This window comes from Lagopus muta, chromosome 8, assembly GCF_023343835.1.
Source record: "Lagopus muta isolate bLagMut1 chromosome 8, bLagMut1 primary, whole genome shotgun sequence".
Taxonomy (NCBI): domain Eukaryota; kingdom Metazoa; phylum Chordata; class Aves; order Galliformes; family Phasianidae; genus Lagopus; species Lagopus muta.
In genome coordinates, this window is record NC_064440.1 from 15904468 (window position 1) to 15920156 (window position 15689).

At 34.9% G+C, this 15689-nt stretch overlaps 1 protein-coding gene across 4 annotated transcripts in view; it reads right to left on the bottom strand.

Annotated features, from left to right (window-relative positions):
- KCNH7 (potassium voltage-gated channel subfamily H member 7) overlaps window positions 1-15689 on the bottom strand; it is a 211390-nt gene that overhangs the window by 9120 nt on the left and 186581 nt on the right. For all 4 annotated transcript variants that reach the window (XM_048954019.1, XM_048954018.1, XM_048954017.1 and 1 more), the window contains 3 exons: window positions 13279-13484; window positions 10572-10671; window positions 324-587 (listed from right to left, as the gene is read on the bottom strand). In XM_048954019.1, coding sequence (XP_048809976.1) covers window positions 324-587; window positions 10572-10671; window positions 13279-13484 — 570 coding nt within the window. The remainder of the gene's footprint in view (window positions 1-323; window positions 588-10571; window positions 10672-13278; window positions 13485-15689) is intronic.

Here is a 15689-nt window from a genome sequence, read left to right on the forward strand (position 1 = left end):
AATGTCAAGCACTGGTTGGCAATCTCAAAGATTTTGATTACATGACTGTTCTAAGGCAGTTCAGTTAGGAGATTATTTGTTAACAAAACCTGGAATAGTCTTTGCGAGGTTCTGTAATCTGGTTCCACTGTCATTGCATCAAACTATAGCAGTCCTCTTCTGAAATACTGATTTTTGATCTAAAATAGATATTATTGTTTATTCTTCAGAAAACAAAAAAGAAACAATTACGTAAATAATAGGATCATTAAGAAAATGATTTTTGATAATCAAACCAAAAAAGATGTCTAAGCAAACTTTAAAGAAAGTACCAGTTATATTACCTTTGCAAGAGTCACTTCTTTTGTCAATAAGTATTTCTTCTGTTGCATGAATCATTTCTTCAAAGTCCAGCTCTGTAGTTTTCTCTGTTATGGATGGGTAATCAGCTACCCCAGAGAACAGGGGTTTTTGCTCATCTTCAATGGAGGACACAAATGATGATGAGCCACTTTTTTTCTCCTCAAAGTGTTTCTTAATAGATTGATAATATCTGGAGTTGTCCCCTGTGGGTTCAGGATCACTCCGACCATTCTCTTTGAAATAATCTGTTAGATAGAAATAACCATATATAATAACATGCAGTTTATAAACTTGTGTTCTAGTTTATTCTGATTGGAGGATGGAGATCTATATTTCTTTTAAAGACACAAAAGGCATTTTTACTTACATGGTAAGAATTTCTATTCTCTGGATCACAATTTTCAAAAAGCTGCTTATATCAAACCAACTTTCCTATTTACTCACTGTTTTACTCCAGTTAAGGATAACATTTGAGAAAGCCTTTTATTACAAAAACAATGTATTATAAATCCAGACACATGCTTAAAAAAAAAAAAAAAAAACTTATTACTTAATTCCCTCTTCTAATTTCTCACATTTTGGGATATTTCTCACATTCTTGACAGTAAAATAATCATAGGTCTCAGACTCAGCTTCAAAACTACCTTTTTAATTTATACCTACATAAAAAGCATCTTTGCTGTTTATTTTTTCCCAGCAAAGGTCACAGCTCAACCTCAAAATGCTGGCATAGATTAATATGGACATATTTCTCTATGTACATTACTGGCATGCTTATATTGAGGATTGATATGGGAGATAGAATCCTCTTGGCAAAAAAAGAAGGAAGTTGTAAACTATTTTTGTAAGATCATCTCAAAATGACATCAGCAGCCCAAATTCCTTAGCCTTTTGAATTAACTGCTATTCATTTTGTTTTGATCATCCAATCTTTTGAATAAGTATGTGAAAAGCTGAGATATATTGGGTAGGAAAGTACCAGCCACTTTCAGAATGAAGCTTTCATTAATTGCATTCAGGATCTGGAGTGAGGAACAGCAAGTTCAGTAGTTTTAAGAGGTGGCAAATAAAAATACAGATTTAAAGCACATGCCTTTAAAAGACATTGTAAGAAGGAAATAGAATTTAAACACAAGAATGATCATTTGTGGATATAGAGAACTCCTGATCTCTTTTCAGCATAAACTTGAATCTAATTTCAAATTCAATATTTGGTCTTACCTATTTTTAACTGAAATGTCAAGGTAATTCCAGTTCTGCTATTTATTTAAAACACTTTTTAGCAGGGTAGTCTCAACAGTGTATAAATACTGTAACTAGTTTGCATTAATTTGCTGGGGAGACAGCATGATTTCCCATCTGCTTTGTGCTAATTACTAATCAACATATTTATGGAATGTCTGCAGTCTTTACAGACTACAGAAGTGGTTAATGCAACATTTATTATATTCCATAGATTTATTCGATTTCTGGTCACAGCACTGAAATGAAAGTGTGGCCACATCTAATTCTCTTTATTGTACATGAAGAGAATGCAGTATTTGTATGGAGCACTCTGCAGGAGTCCAGACATCTATGAGCAGTGAGGGCAGATAATGGCCTACAAAATAAAACCAGTACCAAGGCATCTCTCCTGTAACTGTACACTCTAGAGTCTCTAGGAACAATTTAAACAGCCCTGCATTGAACTAACTTTATTTGGCTTCTGTAAAGCAGAATTACTAGCTGTAAGTGTTAGTGGTAACACTCTGATACTTCTAAGGCATCAACGCTAATGGGCTGACAGGGTAAGGCTTTTGGGTGATGTACAGAATGGGTAGATGCCCCACACATCTCCCAACTGCAAAAACAAACAAACAAACAAACAAACAAAAAACACAAGAAAGCTTCATAAGAAAATTCAAATGTTTATCTCATAAGGCTTTTTTTTCTTTAAATATATGGTGAAATGCATGCAGTCATAGTACAGTAAATTTTCTTAATTACTTACTGCATGACTAACTTCAACCACAGTCACACTGCTGACTGTGAAAAAGACCTTATAATGAAAGCTTGAAATTGCCATTTTTAGGGTAATTTTTTATGTTCATGGGATTTTGTGCACTAACAGTAATGAGCACCCTATGGAATACGAATCAACCAGTGAACTAATTTTAAGAGAGGTCATGGAGAGTCTAATGAAAAAAATAGTATAGCAGCTCAAGTATAGCAGATCTTATTTGTCATATTCAAGGAATATTAAAATATCTAGAAACAATATTCCAGATTCTGCTAGCAATTATCCTTCTGTAAAACAGGATAATTCAACTGATGTGTCTGCATTTAGTCTTCATCTATAACAAATCAACAGAGCATATTCTTTTCCAAATGCTGTTCAGGTATAACAAACTCCACGACATTAGAAAAAATGTTGAATATTCATTGAAAGCCTATTTAAATCAATGAATATTTTTAACCTGATGATCTATTTCTAAATATGCATCTTTGGCTTTAGTGCAATTGCTTTACATGGTAGCCATTTGGTTATATTCAGAAAGTCATAAGCTGTTTTTCTTTCAAAAGACTGATGCTAGAGATTCTTATGTCTGTACAATAATCCCATTCTATTCTGCAAATGGAACAAAACTGTATTTGGCTCTGCTGGTGCAAGCTCAGCACCTCAGCTCAACCATTCAGCAATGCCTCTGCAGCTCAGTGAAAAGATATTACAAAACATATCTAGGCAGTGCTTCGTTTGCAGAGTAAATTTCTCCATTTTGTTTTTACTCCTCAGATGAAATCCAGTCATTGGTTTGGAATGAATTTTCTAAATGGGAATTTGTATCTTTTTATGTGTATCTATGGATAAGTTGACTTTCTGGCAGACATACTCAAGGTTTCAAAAATACTTTCTTTTCCTTTCTCTTCTGTTTCAGGAAAAAAAGAGTAATCATTAAGAAAAGCCCCTCATCTTAGTGCTTCCTCTTTCCTTCTCTGCTAATGCAATTTTCACTCTCTAATTCTAAGGAGTAGAAAAACTGTTTTACAGAAGTTGATTTGTGCAACTTCCTGCTTTACTAAACATGTTCAATCATCGTTACATTCTTTACGGGACATGCTTTAGATTGTTATGCTTTGGATGCCTGCCAATCTTACAGGCAATGTCATCTGATATTTTGCTGTCTGGAACTCCCAACATCTTCATAGTAATTTTTAGTGTTTTTTGCACTTGTACCAGCAATGGAAGAAAAGAAACAGCATTGTCATGAGGGCAATAGAAAGCAGCTATGACAGACTCACAGAAATACTGGAATAAAATCTTGCTTGCTGCAACAATTATCAGAATTTCTTTTGAGTGTCATAGTTAGCCTGCAGCGTTGAAGTTTTGCATTATTCAAACAGTGACAGTCTGCATGAGCCAGACATACTTTCTCCTAACGAATCACTCTGCTAGCAACAATATTTGTGAAAACACCACTACTATATTACATGTGGAACAGCATTGTTTAATATTACTGTAATTTCATTAGGTTGAATTTGTCATACTTAATTAGTTTAGCCATGTAGCATAGTGCATCAGAAGAAGGTAAATTTTTACTCCCTTTTTCAGCTATCCAATATAAAGCCCTATAATATGCCTTGACAAAATCAATTTTTCAGAAGAAATGAAGGGAATGACTTCCTCACCCTCACAGAAAGCAATTTATACCCCAAACCATAAGACACATAATCCTTATCATTAAAATTATCAGCATAAATGTAAATCTGTTCAGCAGTTATGATATTGTCCCATTCCTTTGAAAAATCCTACCATATCATTTTATGTTGCACCAAGTAAGTCCCTTGGTAAAGAGAAATGCACACTGTGACTTTGAAGGAGAGATTGCTCAAAAACTCAGCAGATCTTCATATTCCTAGCAAGTATTTTGGTTCAACTGTTACTAGGTTTTTCTTACGTGATATTACAAATATTCCTGCGATGGTAAATCTGTTTTTCCTACATATGAACAAAATATTTTCTAGTGAGCAATTCAGTTTGTTGTCTGTTCGTTAATTTAAAAATATCAGTAATCTTGTCAGGGAACAGAAAAATGCTTTATGTGCTCACTCATGCATCAAATTCAGCAAATGATTGAAGTCGGTGATTAGGCATTTCATAGAACACATTAAATACAATACCACAAACAGGTTGGAAAGGTGCAAAATCTCAAAGAAGTCCAAAAATTCAAAGTGATTAATCCCTAATTTGAACACTGTTTTCCAACCATTCACTAATAATTTGTTTAGCAACAGTACCAAATCTTTGTGATAAAAAGAGGGCTGCCTCATTTACTTAGAAAAGCCATTTTTATTGCCCACCACAGTACTGGCCAGCGTTAACTCTACTTGAGCTTTAACTGCATGAATTATCTTACTACAAAGGTGTACAGCATATCTGTAGCCCTCCATGTTGCCTGACCTCACTCTTAGTGCCTATAAGCTTTCTACCTAACCCCTAGAAGAAAATCCTTTCATTCTTTAGCACATACGTGTTTTCCTCCTTTCTTATTTCTCCTCATTTTGATTCCCTTAATTATCCCACTTACCATTAGGAAATCCTACTCACAAAACACGTTGTAAAATTTCTGTATGGTTTTTGATCAATAAAAAAAAAGTTATCTAGAAATCAATGCAGGAATATTCCCATTGCTAGTAAAAAGTAGGTTGCTGGTGATATTTTAGGAAAGCTAAAACAATTCCTTGTTTCAATAATAAAAAAATCTAAACATCTTATTTTTCTGTAACTAATTTTAATAGTAAAAGAACCCTTTAATTTCAGTTTTATCCATAATTTGGGAACAATTCACTGGAGAACCTAAAGATATAAACAAGTGAAATTCCATCATTTTAGTAAGACCAATTTCGTTGCTGTAGGTCGTACAGTGATAGTAGAGGAACAGAAGTGTACTGGCAGAATGTTTGAATTCCTGATCTGTCACAGCAAAGCTTGTGAGAGCTTGGTAAACATACGCGCACTTTGACGTATTTCATTTCAGCGCTGTGAAGATTTGGATGATTTGAGAAGCGGAGAACAGTAGAAAATACTTGAAATCTCCTCCCAGTATCCTGAACTAAAGATTAGGCAACTGTATAATCAATAACGTACAGATGTTATAACTATGAAATATACCAGTTCAGTTAAGCAGTAATTATACCAAAAGGGAATACATAGAATGCTTACCCATATCCTGGGTATCCTATGAAACTCCTGAGAAGGGCATCTCCAGAAGAGATCCTTCCCCACTGGTAGCTCCCATTATAATGGGATTATAATGATAATTAGATAATAACGGAAGGATATTTCTTATTTTTCAGGAAATAATGCCATACTTTAAAAAATCAGAAATAAAGAAGTATAAATATACGCCTGAAAAGAGATTCAGGTCAAAAGCCAAATTTTAGAATTCTCTTCTAAAAGGAATACAATTTTCACCATAGGGCTATGAGTACTTTTTTTTTTTTTTTTTTAATCCCAAAGGATAGCTACTGGTATGTGTGCTTGCACACATTTGGAGACAGCCTCTCTGGGAGCAACTTGTAGAAACAGGACTCTTACGGAAGCTCCCTGAGGTATCTTCTAGGCGCTGTGGTAACATCAAAAACAAAAATAATAGGAGCAGATGGAAAACTGCAGTGATGGGTTCTCTGACAACCGTACACTTTTCACTGAAGGTGAAATTTCAGGAACATGAAATCTTGTTCTAGGCTATATATTTCTTGCCCTGATAATAGTTGCTTCCTGATCATTTAACCACCTGACACTCCAGGTGAATGTTAGAAACTCTTTTCTAATTAAGCCCAAGTGGATTTCATTAGCAAAATATATTAGTTTAACAGTTAAGTAAGAGCTTCAATTTTATTTATTATTTTTTTTAAAACAAATTCCTTCCCTACTTTCTTGCTGGGGACACAGAAAATACTTCTTGGCTGAATCATCTATTTGTAAACCAAGCCTTTAAATGTATAAGCTGAGAGGAGGGTACAAGAATGGGAGTTAATATGCTTAAAATGAAACTTTGCAGCATGCATTTTATATTGCACTTGATTGCTACAGACTGTGTTAACATGAGCAAGTGAAGGAGGTATTTGTGTAAAAAGATTTCATAAGAACTTCCTTTTGTGGGTTATTAAAATCACATCTATGGACATAAAAATTCCTTTTAATGAGTTCCTAGAGCCAGCTGGCAAGATCAAGCATTGCTAGCTACCTGAATCTCTCATTACTAATACAGTTCTATTGGAGTCCTTCTCATTCTCTCAGCTAGAGCCCACGGGATGATGTTGCCTTTGGATTATAGCTAAAAATCAAGAGCACTGTTTTATTTCAGTGAGGTCTTCATTACATTCCTAGGTAGTATGTCCATGCTGTCTTATTTAGACAATATTTATATTACCCTGCAGGCATTTTATATGGCCTGCTCAAAGAACAAAGAGCAGATAGGATCTGAGCATAGCACTAGTGTAGTTTTAGCCCCAAAACAAAGCTTTAACTTGGGAAACGATTTTGTATCTGATTACTTCCACGGCTTCACAAGAATTTTGTGTGAGTGCCTAGACCACGTCCAGGATTTTGATAGCTTCCAGCTAAGGGTTTATGTGAATTTAATATCAATGCAAATGATAGCTTTTCGTGAGACTAATTGGATGCTTAAATAGTGTCACAAAAGTGTACATTAACAAAAAGTTACAGAAGACACTAGCAAAAGTAATATTGCTTGAACTTAAGTAAAGTCTTTTCAAAATCTCAAGATTTCAAAGTCTGAGTGAGCTTTTCTAGGGTGATAGTCTGTTATTTGCATTTTTTTCAACTATATGTTTGGATTCCTTATTTATGGAACCAACTCCACTGATGCCCTGTTCAGCATGGAATATCAGATCTGCAGTCAGAACCAGCAGAGCTGAAGAATCTTCTTGCCCATATGCATAGCTCTTGAAAACAGCTAACTCCTACTGAACTGGAATTACTGAAGGAAAACAAAAAATGAACAAGACAAGACTGTGTTCTGCACCGCTAAATAAAGCAACAGAATTTAGATAGAATGGTTCACTGTCCACCAGTTTTCAGCAGGAGACTAACTTGTGAACCCATCTGAAAACTTTGTTGGGAAGGAATACTGCTTATTTTGAGCAGCCATGGAGAGAATTTCTTGGCTGACTGTCAAGCACCTATGGCAACTGGCTGAGGCTGCACCTGCACAAGGAATCTCATCTGTTATACTGAAAGTCCTGCAATGAATTTATTTTAGATGAGAGCAAGAATAAACTGCTATGCAGTGCATGTTTTAATTTTGTAGGGGATGTCTTGTGGTTAGCATTCTGGAAAGTTTGCTTTCTGGAAAACAGAGAACAAGCTAGATCCTTTAAAAGAATATTACGATTATGGAATCATAGAATCATAAGGTTGGAAACAACCTTCAAGATCATCTAGTCCAACCTGTAGTCCTCCCATTATCATTGCTACCACAAGCTACTAAACCATGTCTCGTAGCTCCTCAACCAGACGCCTCTTGAACACTGCCAGGGATGGTGTCTCCACCACCTCCCTGGGCAGTCATTCCAGTGTCTGACCACTCTCTGAGAGAAAAAGTTCTTCCTCATGTTTAACCTAAACCTCCTCTGGTACAGCTTGCGGCCATTTCCCCATGTCCTGCTCATTGCCTCGGAGAAGAAGCCAAACCCCTTCCCCCTTCAGGAAGTTGTAGAGTGCAGTGAGGCTCTGAACCTCCTCTTTTCCACGCTAAACAATTTCAGCTCCCTCATAAGACTTGTGCTCCAGACCCTTCATCAGTTTCGTTGCCCTTCTCTGGGCAAATTCCAGAGCTTATGATTGAGCATTTGTAGCAGATAAGATCAATTTCTGTTGACACAGGTAAGAAATGATGGAAATATGTAATAGGTAGACTGAGGAGGTCTTACTTGGAATTGGAAAAGTAGTGGCAATAACTGCAGATGCACGAGCTGTGTGGATTTTCTTTAACCCCTGATAAAACTCCTGCAGAAAGAGTTACTATGGCAACGAAGTCCAAATCAGGCTAGCATGAACTAAAGGCTGAGATAATGCAATCCCATTTTAGCACTCCAAAAGAGAGAAAATCATTGATGATCACACTGAAGATGAAAATAATGCTTTCCCAAACTATGTAATATAGGTCAATAACCGAAAGTAAAGAACGGGTAATCCTCTTCCCCATAATAATTACAAATAAATAATTTATTGAGATTATAAATATCAAAATCTTAAAGTGAGAATGTTGTTTGTCTATTCAAATTGTAGTCTGTTCCGTTACAAAATCAAAATATGATGGAAGTCATTATGTGAGACAATTTTTTTATCTATAAGAATATGTTGACCAGAAATGCTTTGCCAGCTCTGTTTTTAGGAACTTGATCTTTCTTTTCCAGTTCTTCTAACATGCTCTACAGGATCGTGCTGAAATATTTATCAATTATGGTCTAATTATGCTGGATCAAAGTATGATGCAGCTCTCTTCCATGGGAAGATATTGACGTTGATATAAATAGAACTTCACAATCCAGTAGTAACATCTAGCACTCTATGACCTCATAGGATGGGCCACAGAGAAGTGATACAAAAGATGTATGACTACTAGGTGCCTTCTCTGGCAGTGGGAGCAGACGAAGAATCTGTACAGGGACCAGAGTGGGACAGTAAACCAGTGGGTCAAAAGCATATTCAGTGCTTAGATGGACTTTAAATGTGCTGCTCTTCTCTCTAACTCAAAAGTTACCAGGTACTGTAGAGAAGCCTTGTCTTCTCTTTCCCAAAGAAAGGCTTTTTTTTCAATGACAAAACTGTGAGAAATTATATAATTATATTATCTCAAAAGTAATGTAAATAAATGTCTCCAAGAGAAACTATTCAATATAATCTAGAGAGCGAGAACCATAAAATCTTGAGGCTTTGCACCACACTGACACCTGAGGAGCCTATTTGTAATTCTGCAGGAGACATGACATGGAAGATCACTTCCATCATATCTAAACAGCAGCATATGTTTTCTCATAAGAAATTTGGAGGTTATTCAGGCAGGGCACCTCTGTCAACAGATTCTTAGTGATGAGCAGATTGAATATTTCATGGGGACGTTTTCTTGACAGATTTGGTGTCAGTCTTGGCTTCTTGCCCTAAGGATGTTTATTTGATCAAATGGCAATGTCATTGTTCTGAGTAGCCACACTCTAGATTGAAGTCTTTCTTCATCAAGCTTTATACTTGCCATGTACCTTTAAAGTGTTCCCATTTATTATTAACTACAATGCAAATCCAAAATTGGTTTTGTGCTATATTTAGGATTGGGATTTAACTGCGGAGTAGGAAAAAGTGGCATAGTATAAACATTAATTTGTCCAAATCATTGGACCTATAAAATTATCCAAGGAATTGTGTTTTCCTTTTCTGAATCTTGTATAAATTTAGCTTTCTTCATTATTATTGCTGTCTGACCACAGCTACAGGTATTTTGGAGTACTGAATATTCTGACTGGGTTTAGTATTTCACTGAATTTTCCTTCATAAGGATTAATCACAAAAGTCTCTAAGGTGAATGCAAACACAGAAATCTGAACTCTTTCCAGTACAACCATTTACACATTCCCAAATGAATTAAAACCTGACTATAGGAATCTACTGTAGAACCACCAGGTAGAAACACCACTTAACTTAAAGTTCAGCAAAGTACTTTCCTGAGGAAATAAAATCAACGCTGCTGGTAAATAATATAGTAGACTAGTTTCGCCAAACATTTTAAAACATGATGTCTCAGAAAACGGATAATGGCCTGGAGATAACATGTAGGTATTTGTACAGGTACATATATATATATATATGTACCTGTACAAATATTATATATATATATATATACACACATATATACATATATATATATATATACACACATATACATGTTTTTCTGAAGGATAGCGTTTATTTGAAGAATAGTGGGGTAGATTAATGTTTGAATAGCTCTGCACTGATGGATGAGAGGTCATGGAAAGGTGACACTGATATCCTCTAGATATATAAAACCATGTAGGGGACAATGCACAGAATGTTTTTACCACTCAGATGGATTCTCAAGACCTGCTACAGTAACAACCAACATAGGACCCTAATGTACCCAGAATTACCAAGTGAAATACTAATGAATAATGAAGCAGCACTGTCTAATGTAAAAAATGAAGTTAATTACCTTTTTCTATTTCACTTTGAAAGGACAATTTCCGTCTTCGTAGTTTGCAGTTATCTCCATTTGTATCATTAGTAGTTTGTGATCTTATTACGATGTCAGACTTGATTAATGAAAGATGAAACAATGACAGATTAGTCCCACATAAAGAGAGCAGGTTTTCAATAGTTGATTGACTCAATCATGTTCAAGCTTTAAGAAAGGCAATATTACACAAGTCAGTCTACATCATCCCCATCTAATAGTATTGGTCAATGCTAATGTTACAAAGTTCATATTGACATTGAGCAAAACTGGCAATGTTGCTACATGATGTGAAAAAGTATCCTGATAAATAAATTCACCTGTATTATCAGTTTTCTGAACTACTACAGATGTGCTTTAAATAAGTTTAGAGAAAATAAATCCAAAAAACAACTCAAAAACCACACCCAACAAATCACTTTAACAGAAAATGTATACATACTATTGCAAGGAGTAAGGTGGTAGCTGATTGTAGTTAGATTTATATTTAATTGTATGGTACTAATTATAAAGTTTCATTTTAAAACAACAAATATAAGATTGAAAAGCACCAGGCAGTATACTCCTCATTATTTTTAACTTTATGCAGTTCATTAAGATATTTACTTCCATAGCTTAATATAATGCTGTCTTTCTCTGTAAACATTAATATATGTGCTTTTTGTTGCCTTTAGGAATTCAGGATGTATTTAACTCTTCTTTCTACTTATAAGAGGGAAATTTATGGATAAGCCAATAAAGCGCAAGTTACGCTCTTTGTGTACACACGCAAGGCACTGACATCAGCGTACTTCCCTACCCTGTGGCAGTGAGGTTTCCTGTACCACTCAAGAAAACACATGTGGGATAAGGGCAGAGGGAAACATGGTAAATGCTTATATCTTTCTCTACATGCAGTAAACCTGATCAGTAAGGGGTCTAAGAGATGGGTTTCTAGTAGAATAACTGCAGGAGGAAAAAGGCACTTTACATAATTTTGAGGGCAGGAGCAGAAGTTAAGACAGAAGCATATATTATTCAGATACCAAATCTGCATCTGAGTGATGTTTTGTATATCAGATTGTGCTCATCACTTTTTTTGGAAATCATTTTCTGGATTGTGACAGTCAGTGGAATGCAAGTAGAATTGCTGGAGAAAATGCAGGCTCAGAGGCATGGGCAAGCTTGTTCTTTCCTGTCTGTGATGTCTATTGATTTTTTTCTTAGTAGCTGGCACAGCAGTAAGAATTATCAATTGAAAAATTTCTAAAGGGATCTGAGTAGCAAGAGCTTTCTTTGTCTTCTAACAATGTGATTTGTTTCCGTTTTCTCAGATCTAGAAAAATAATGATAAAATATTGATAGTATTATAACTGCAAGGAAAAATTTGCTAAGGAAACCACAATCATTAATCTAAATTTATCTTCAAGGAGTCTTTCAAATATGTGAACTTACGGTTTTAAGTTAAATTTATCACTGGACTATAAATTGTGTTGTATTTCCCATATAATTAATAATGATGATCTTTCCAATAAACATAATGAAATACATTTTAAAATAAAGAATAGAATTGGTCTTTTTTTCAGATTTAAATAACAATCCTTTATGGAAGAAAAGACTCAACAAAAGAAGAAAATGGCATTTCTAATCAGAAGCTATTTTTATTTAATCTTTTTAAGGTAATGATCAACAGGTGATTAGCAAAGCCATTTCTGTTATTTACCATCCAAAACTTAAAAAGAGTTCTGTCTGTTTCTTGGAATGTCTTTGAGGTCAAATTCTGTTACCCTCTTCTCATTCATTCTCTTTTTCCTTAAAAGTATGATAAAAAACCCACAAACTGATAGAAGCTCAGAAAGAATGAAATGCAAACTTGCCATTTGTTGGGCAGTGTAACTCATGTTTGGTGGTCAGTGCTTAGTGTACCATACAAATTTCTAGGGAACACTTTCTAGAGCCCAAGAAGTCCTTCCCCTCTTCCCTTCTGGTCTAACTTTCCCTTGTTTTTCCCAGTTCAGATTGACTTCTTCAGCCTGAGATAAGGAAACACTAAGGATTTTTCTACTTTTCCTGCACGCTGGAAGATGCATTCTGGGCAAAGGAGACCCCATAGAAGAGTCACTGTAGGAAAAAAGAGAAATAAATCCCTGCACATCTGAAGAATTAATGACATTTGAAAAGTCTCTTCTATGCTTTTTGTCTCCTAGGAGTAAGGTGCACTCCAAGACAAGAGAATTAACAGTTCATGTTTGAAAGGCACTTGAATGTTCTGTAGTGTTAGACAGAGAATGACTTTGGAAAATCTGGTTTATTTTTTTTTTTCATGGTCATACATTTATATTTAGTGTCTAACGTTCCCCTTGTAATGACCCAGGCTATGGCCCTGCTTGGTGGAAAAACATATTTTCTATGGTTTAACAAAACATTCCAAACCCTCCCCACTAAAATTTTAATACTATTTAAATATAGAACAAAATCCTGTTAGATTAAAATTATCTGGATAATTTCATTCACTTCTGCTGAGTTTAATTGACTCCACGAGAAGTAATCAGGTGAGTGTGGTTTTTTCAAAATAAGATTTGGCCTCAGGCTTTTAGCTTTTAATTTTGCTAACCTTGGCATTTCAGCTGCTCTCTTCAAGTTTTGTTACTGTGGATTAGATTTTGCCCAATGCTAAGGAAAAAAATACATAACTTTTTATATGTACCTTTGCAGTTTCATCTCTCAGATTAAATGTCAGTTCTAGATTTGTGAGGAAAAGATCAGAAAATTCAGGATACATATCCAAAACTTCTAGTAGATCTTCTCGCTGGATCTTATGCAAGTCACAGTATGTCAAAGCTCTCACATCTGCATTTGACTTTCCTGGTTTTGCATAAAGATGTACCATCTCTCCAAAAATATCATTTTTTCCTGCAGAAAGAAAATTAGATGGAGATTATTGTTCCAAACTTGAATAAGCCATTAAATTCAATCACGTATTTGTGTTTGATATTTGTGTAGAATACTTGATTTTGCATGAAGCATTACAATCTGATTTCCATTGCACATATGCTGATGTAAATCAAAAGCACTGTTATTAAATAGTAAATTAAAATCAATACAATTACATAGTCACATACTTGGAGAAGTGAAAGAAAAATCTAGTTTCATCAGTTTTTCTTCAGTTCTGTCAAAACAGTGTAACTAAAAGCAGTTTCCTTTTCCTTTCTCAGAAAAAAACATTTATTGGATTTAAATTATATCCTTACAATAACAAAGGTGTAATTTCTGACTTTCAGTAGAATCCAGGGCCTTTCTACCCTAGAAACTCATTTTGTTGAAATTGCACAAAGAAACAAACCTTACTTGATATATATTTTGGTAGGAAATTACTAGGTTTTACAATTTTTGGAGGGAATGTTAAACTTCCAAGATGTAGAAGCTATTCTGAAGAAGCTCTTTAAGCACAGCTTCTTCTATTTTGATATTATTACAACTCTTTTCATCAATGTTGACACATTCACACTATTTGCTACAATTGTCACCTCTATTTAATTGCTTATTAGCTGTATCAGAAGCCAATTGTCATAAAAGCAGAGCAGCCACGGACCAGTACAAAATACTCTTTAAACAAAGGAATGCACAGCATATCTGTAAAATAGAGCTGGGGAGTATATCTGGGAAAACACTTGTTGCAAAGAATAGTGGTCATAGCAACTGAAAACAGATGACATGGGTGATTTTGCCTCTTTGCATTCATACTTTTTAAGTTACTGCAAATAGTTCTGTTTTTTCCATTTCTTAAAAAAAGAAGCTGATAAATGAGTGAGCAAGTAGCTAAGACATGCAAAAACTAATTCATGGGCTGAGTTATGATGAGCATGGCCCGTTCAGCTTATTGAGAGGAAAATTAAGGATGTAACTTGATAATGTTGCTCACATGCTTAAGGAGAGGAAAATTACTCAGTATGAAATGCCTCTAGCATATAATGAGGAATGCAAAGCAAGAACTGATGCAAAAAAACTGAAGTATGAAAATTTCATATTGGAAATAAAGCATGCATTTTTAATAATAAAAACGAATCACTGGAAAGAAACTGTGATGAACAGCGATTACTTTATCTTATTTTGTTTTCAGATCAAAATTCATCACTTTTCTCAACATTATGCTTTCATCAAACACAACTAATTAGACACAACAGATAGTTAAAAGTATGAAATGTAATAGAAGTCTTTGATACAACAGATTAGCTGACATAATTGAATAGTCCTGCTGGTCTTAATATCTACAAATGTAGAGGTACCTCTACAAGGCATATAATACCTTCTCTGTAATATGACAACATTGATATGATGGCAGTTCTTTAGTATCTTTTTTGCAGCACTAAAACAGTCAGCAGATTCTGTGAGATCCACAGCCATCATTTTTTCTAAGAATCAGGCACAGAAGTACTGCTCTCAGGCTAGCATTTATCAGACCCAACTTAGACTGTGATAGACCCAGCTTTAGATAGTGATGATGAGCTGAGGAAAACAGGTCGACACACCCATCATTTTTTGGATTTTTTTATGTTTACGTTTTTATGTTTATAAACAAAACTTGTTCAGAGTGGAAACCACCTGTGAAGTTTTCCAGTGCTAGAAAACAAAGAACAGAGAGGTTTGTTGTCTGTTTTCTCCTTACGGTTTTTTTTTTTTTTTTCTGAAAAATATTTAGTTAAGAACAGATAATCTTTGTTACATTTGTGTTAAATATTGTGATTCATTTGTATCATTACTGGCTGGAAGATATGCAGTGGCATTACTCTGCAATTACAATTACCTGGGGCTCTGCTGCAGTGTGAGAGGTGCACAAATATCTGATGTGTATAACACACAAAACACAACCAGTTTGCATATTTTATCCAGGAAGAAAATGACTTCATAAACTTGTTGAGTGCTATAGAAATTTACATGTATTTGATGTAAGAGAGGAAATCCTCACTGAACCACACTGTTTGTAATCAGAGGAAGACATTCATACAAAAAAGTAGACAACTCACAGTGTTGTTCTTGCATGAACCCTTGCATGCTCCTGCCTTAATCTGGCCCATCTGATGAGATGCAACAGCATGAGATAAGAAAATTATCTTGATA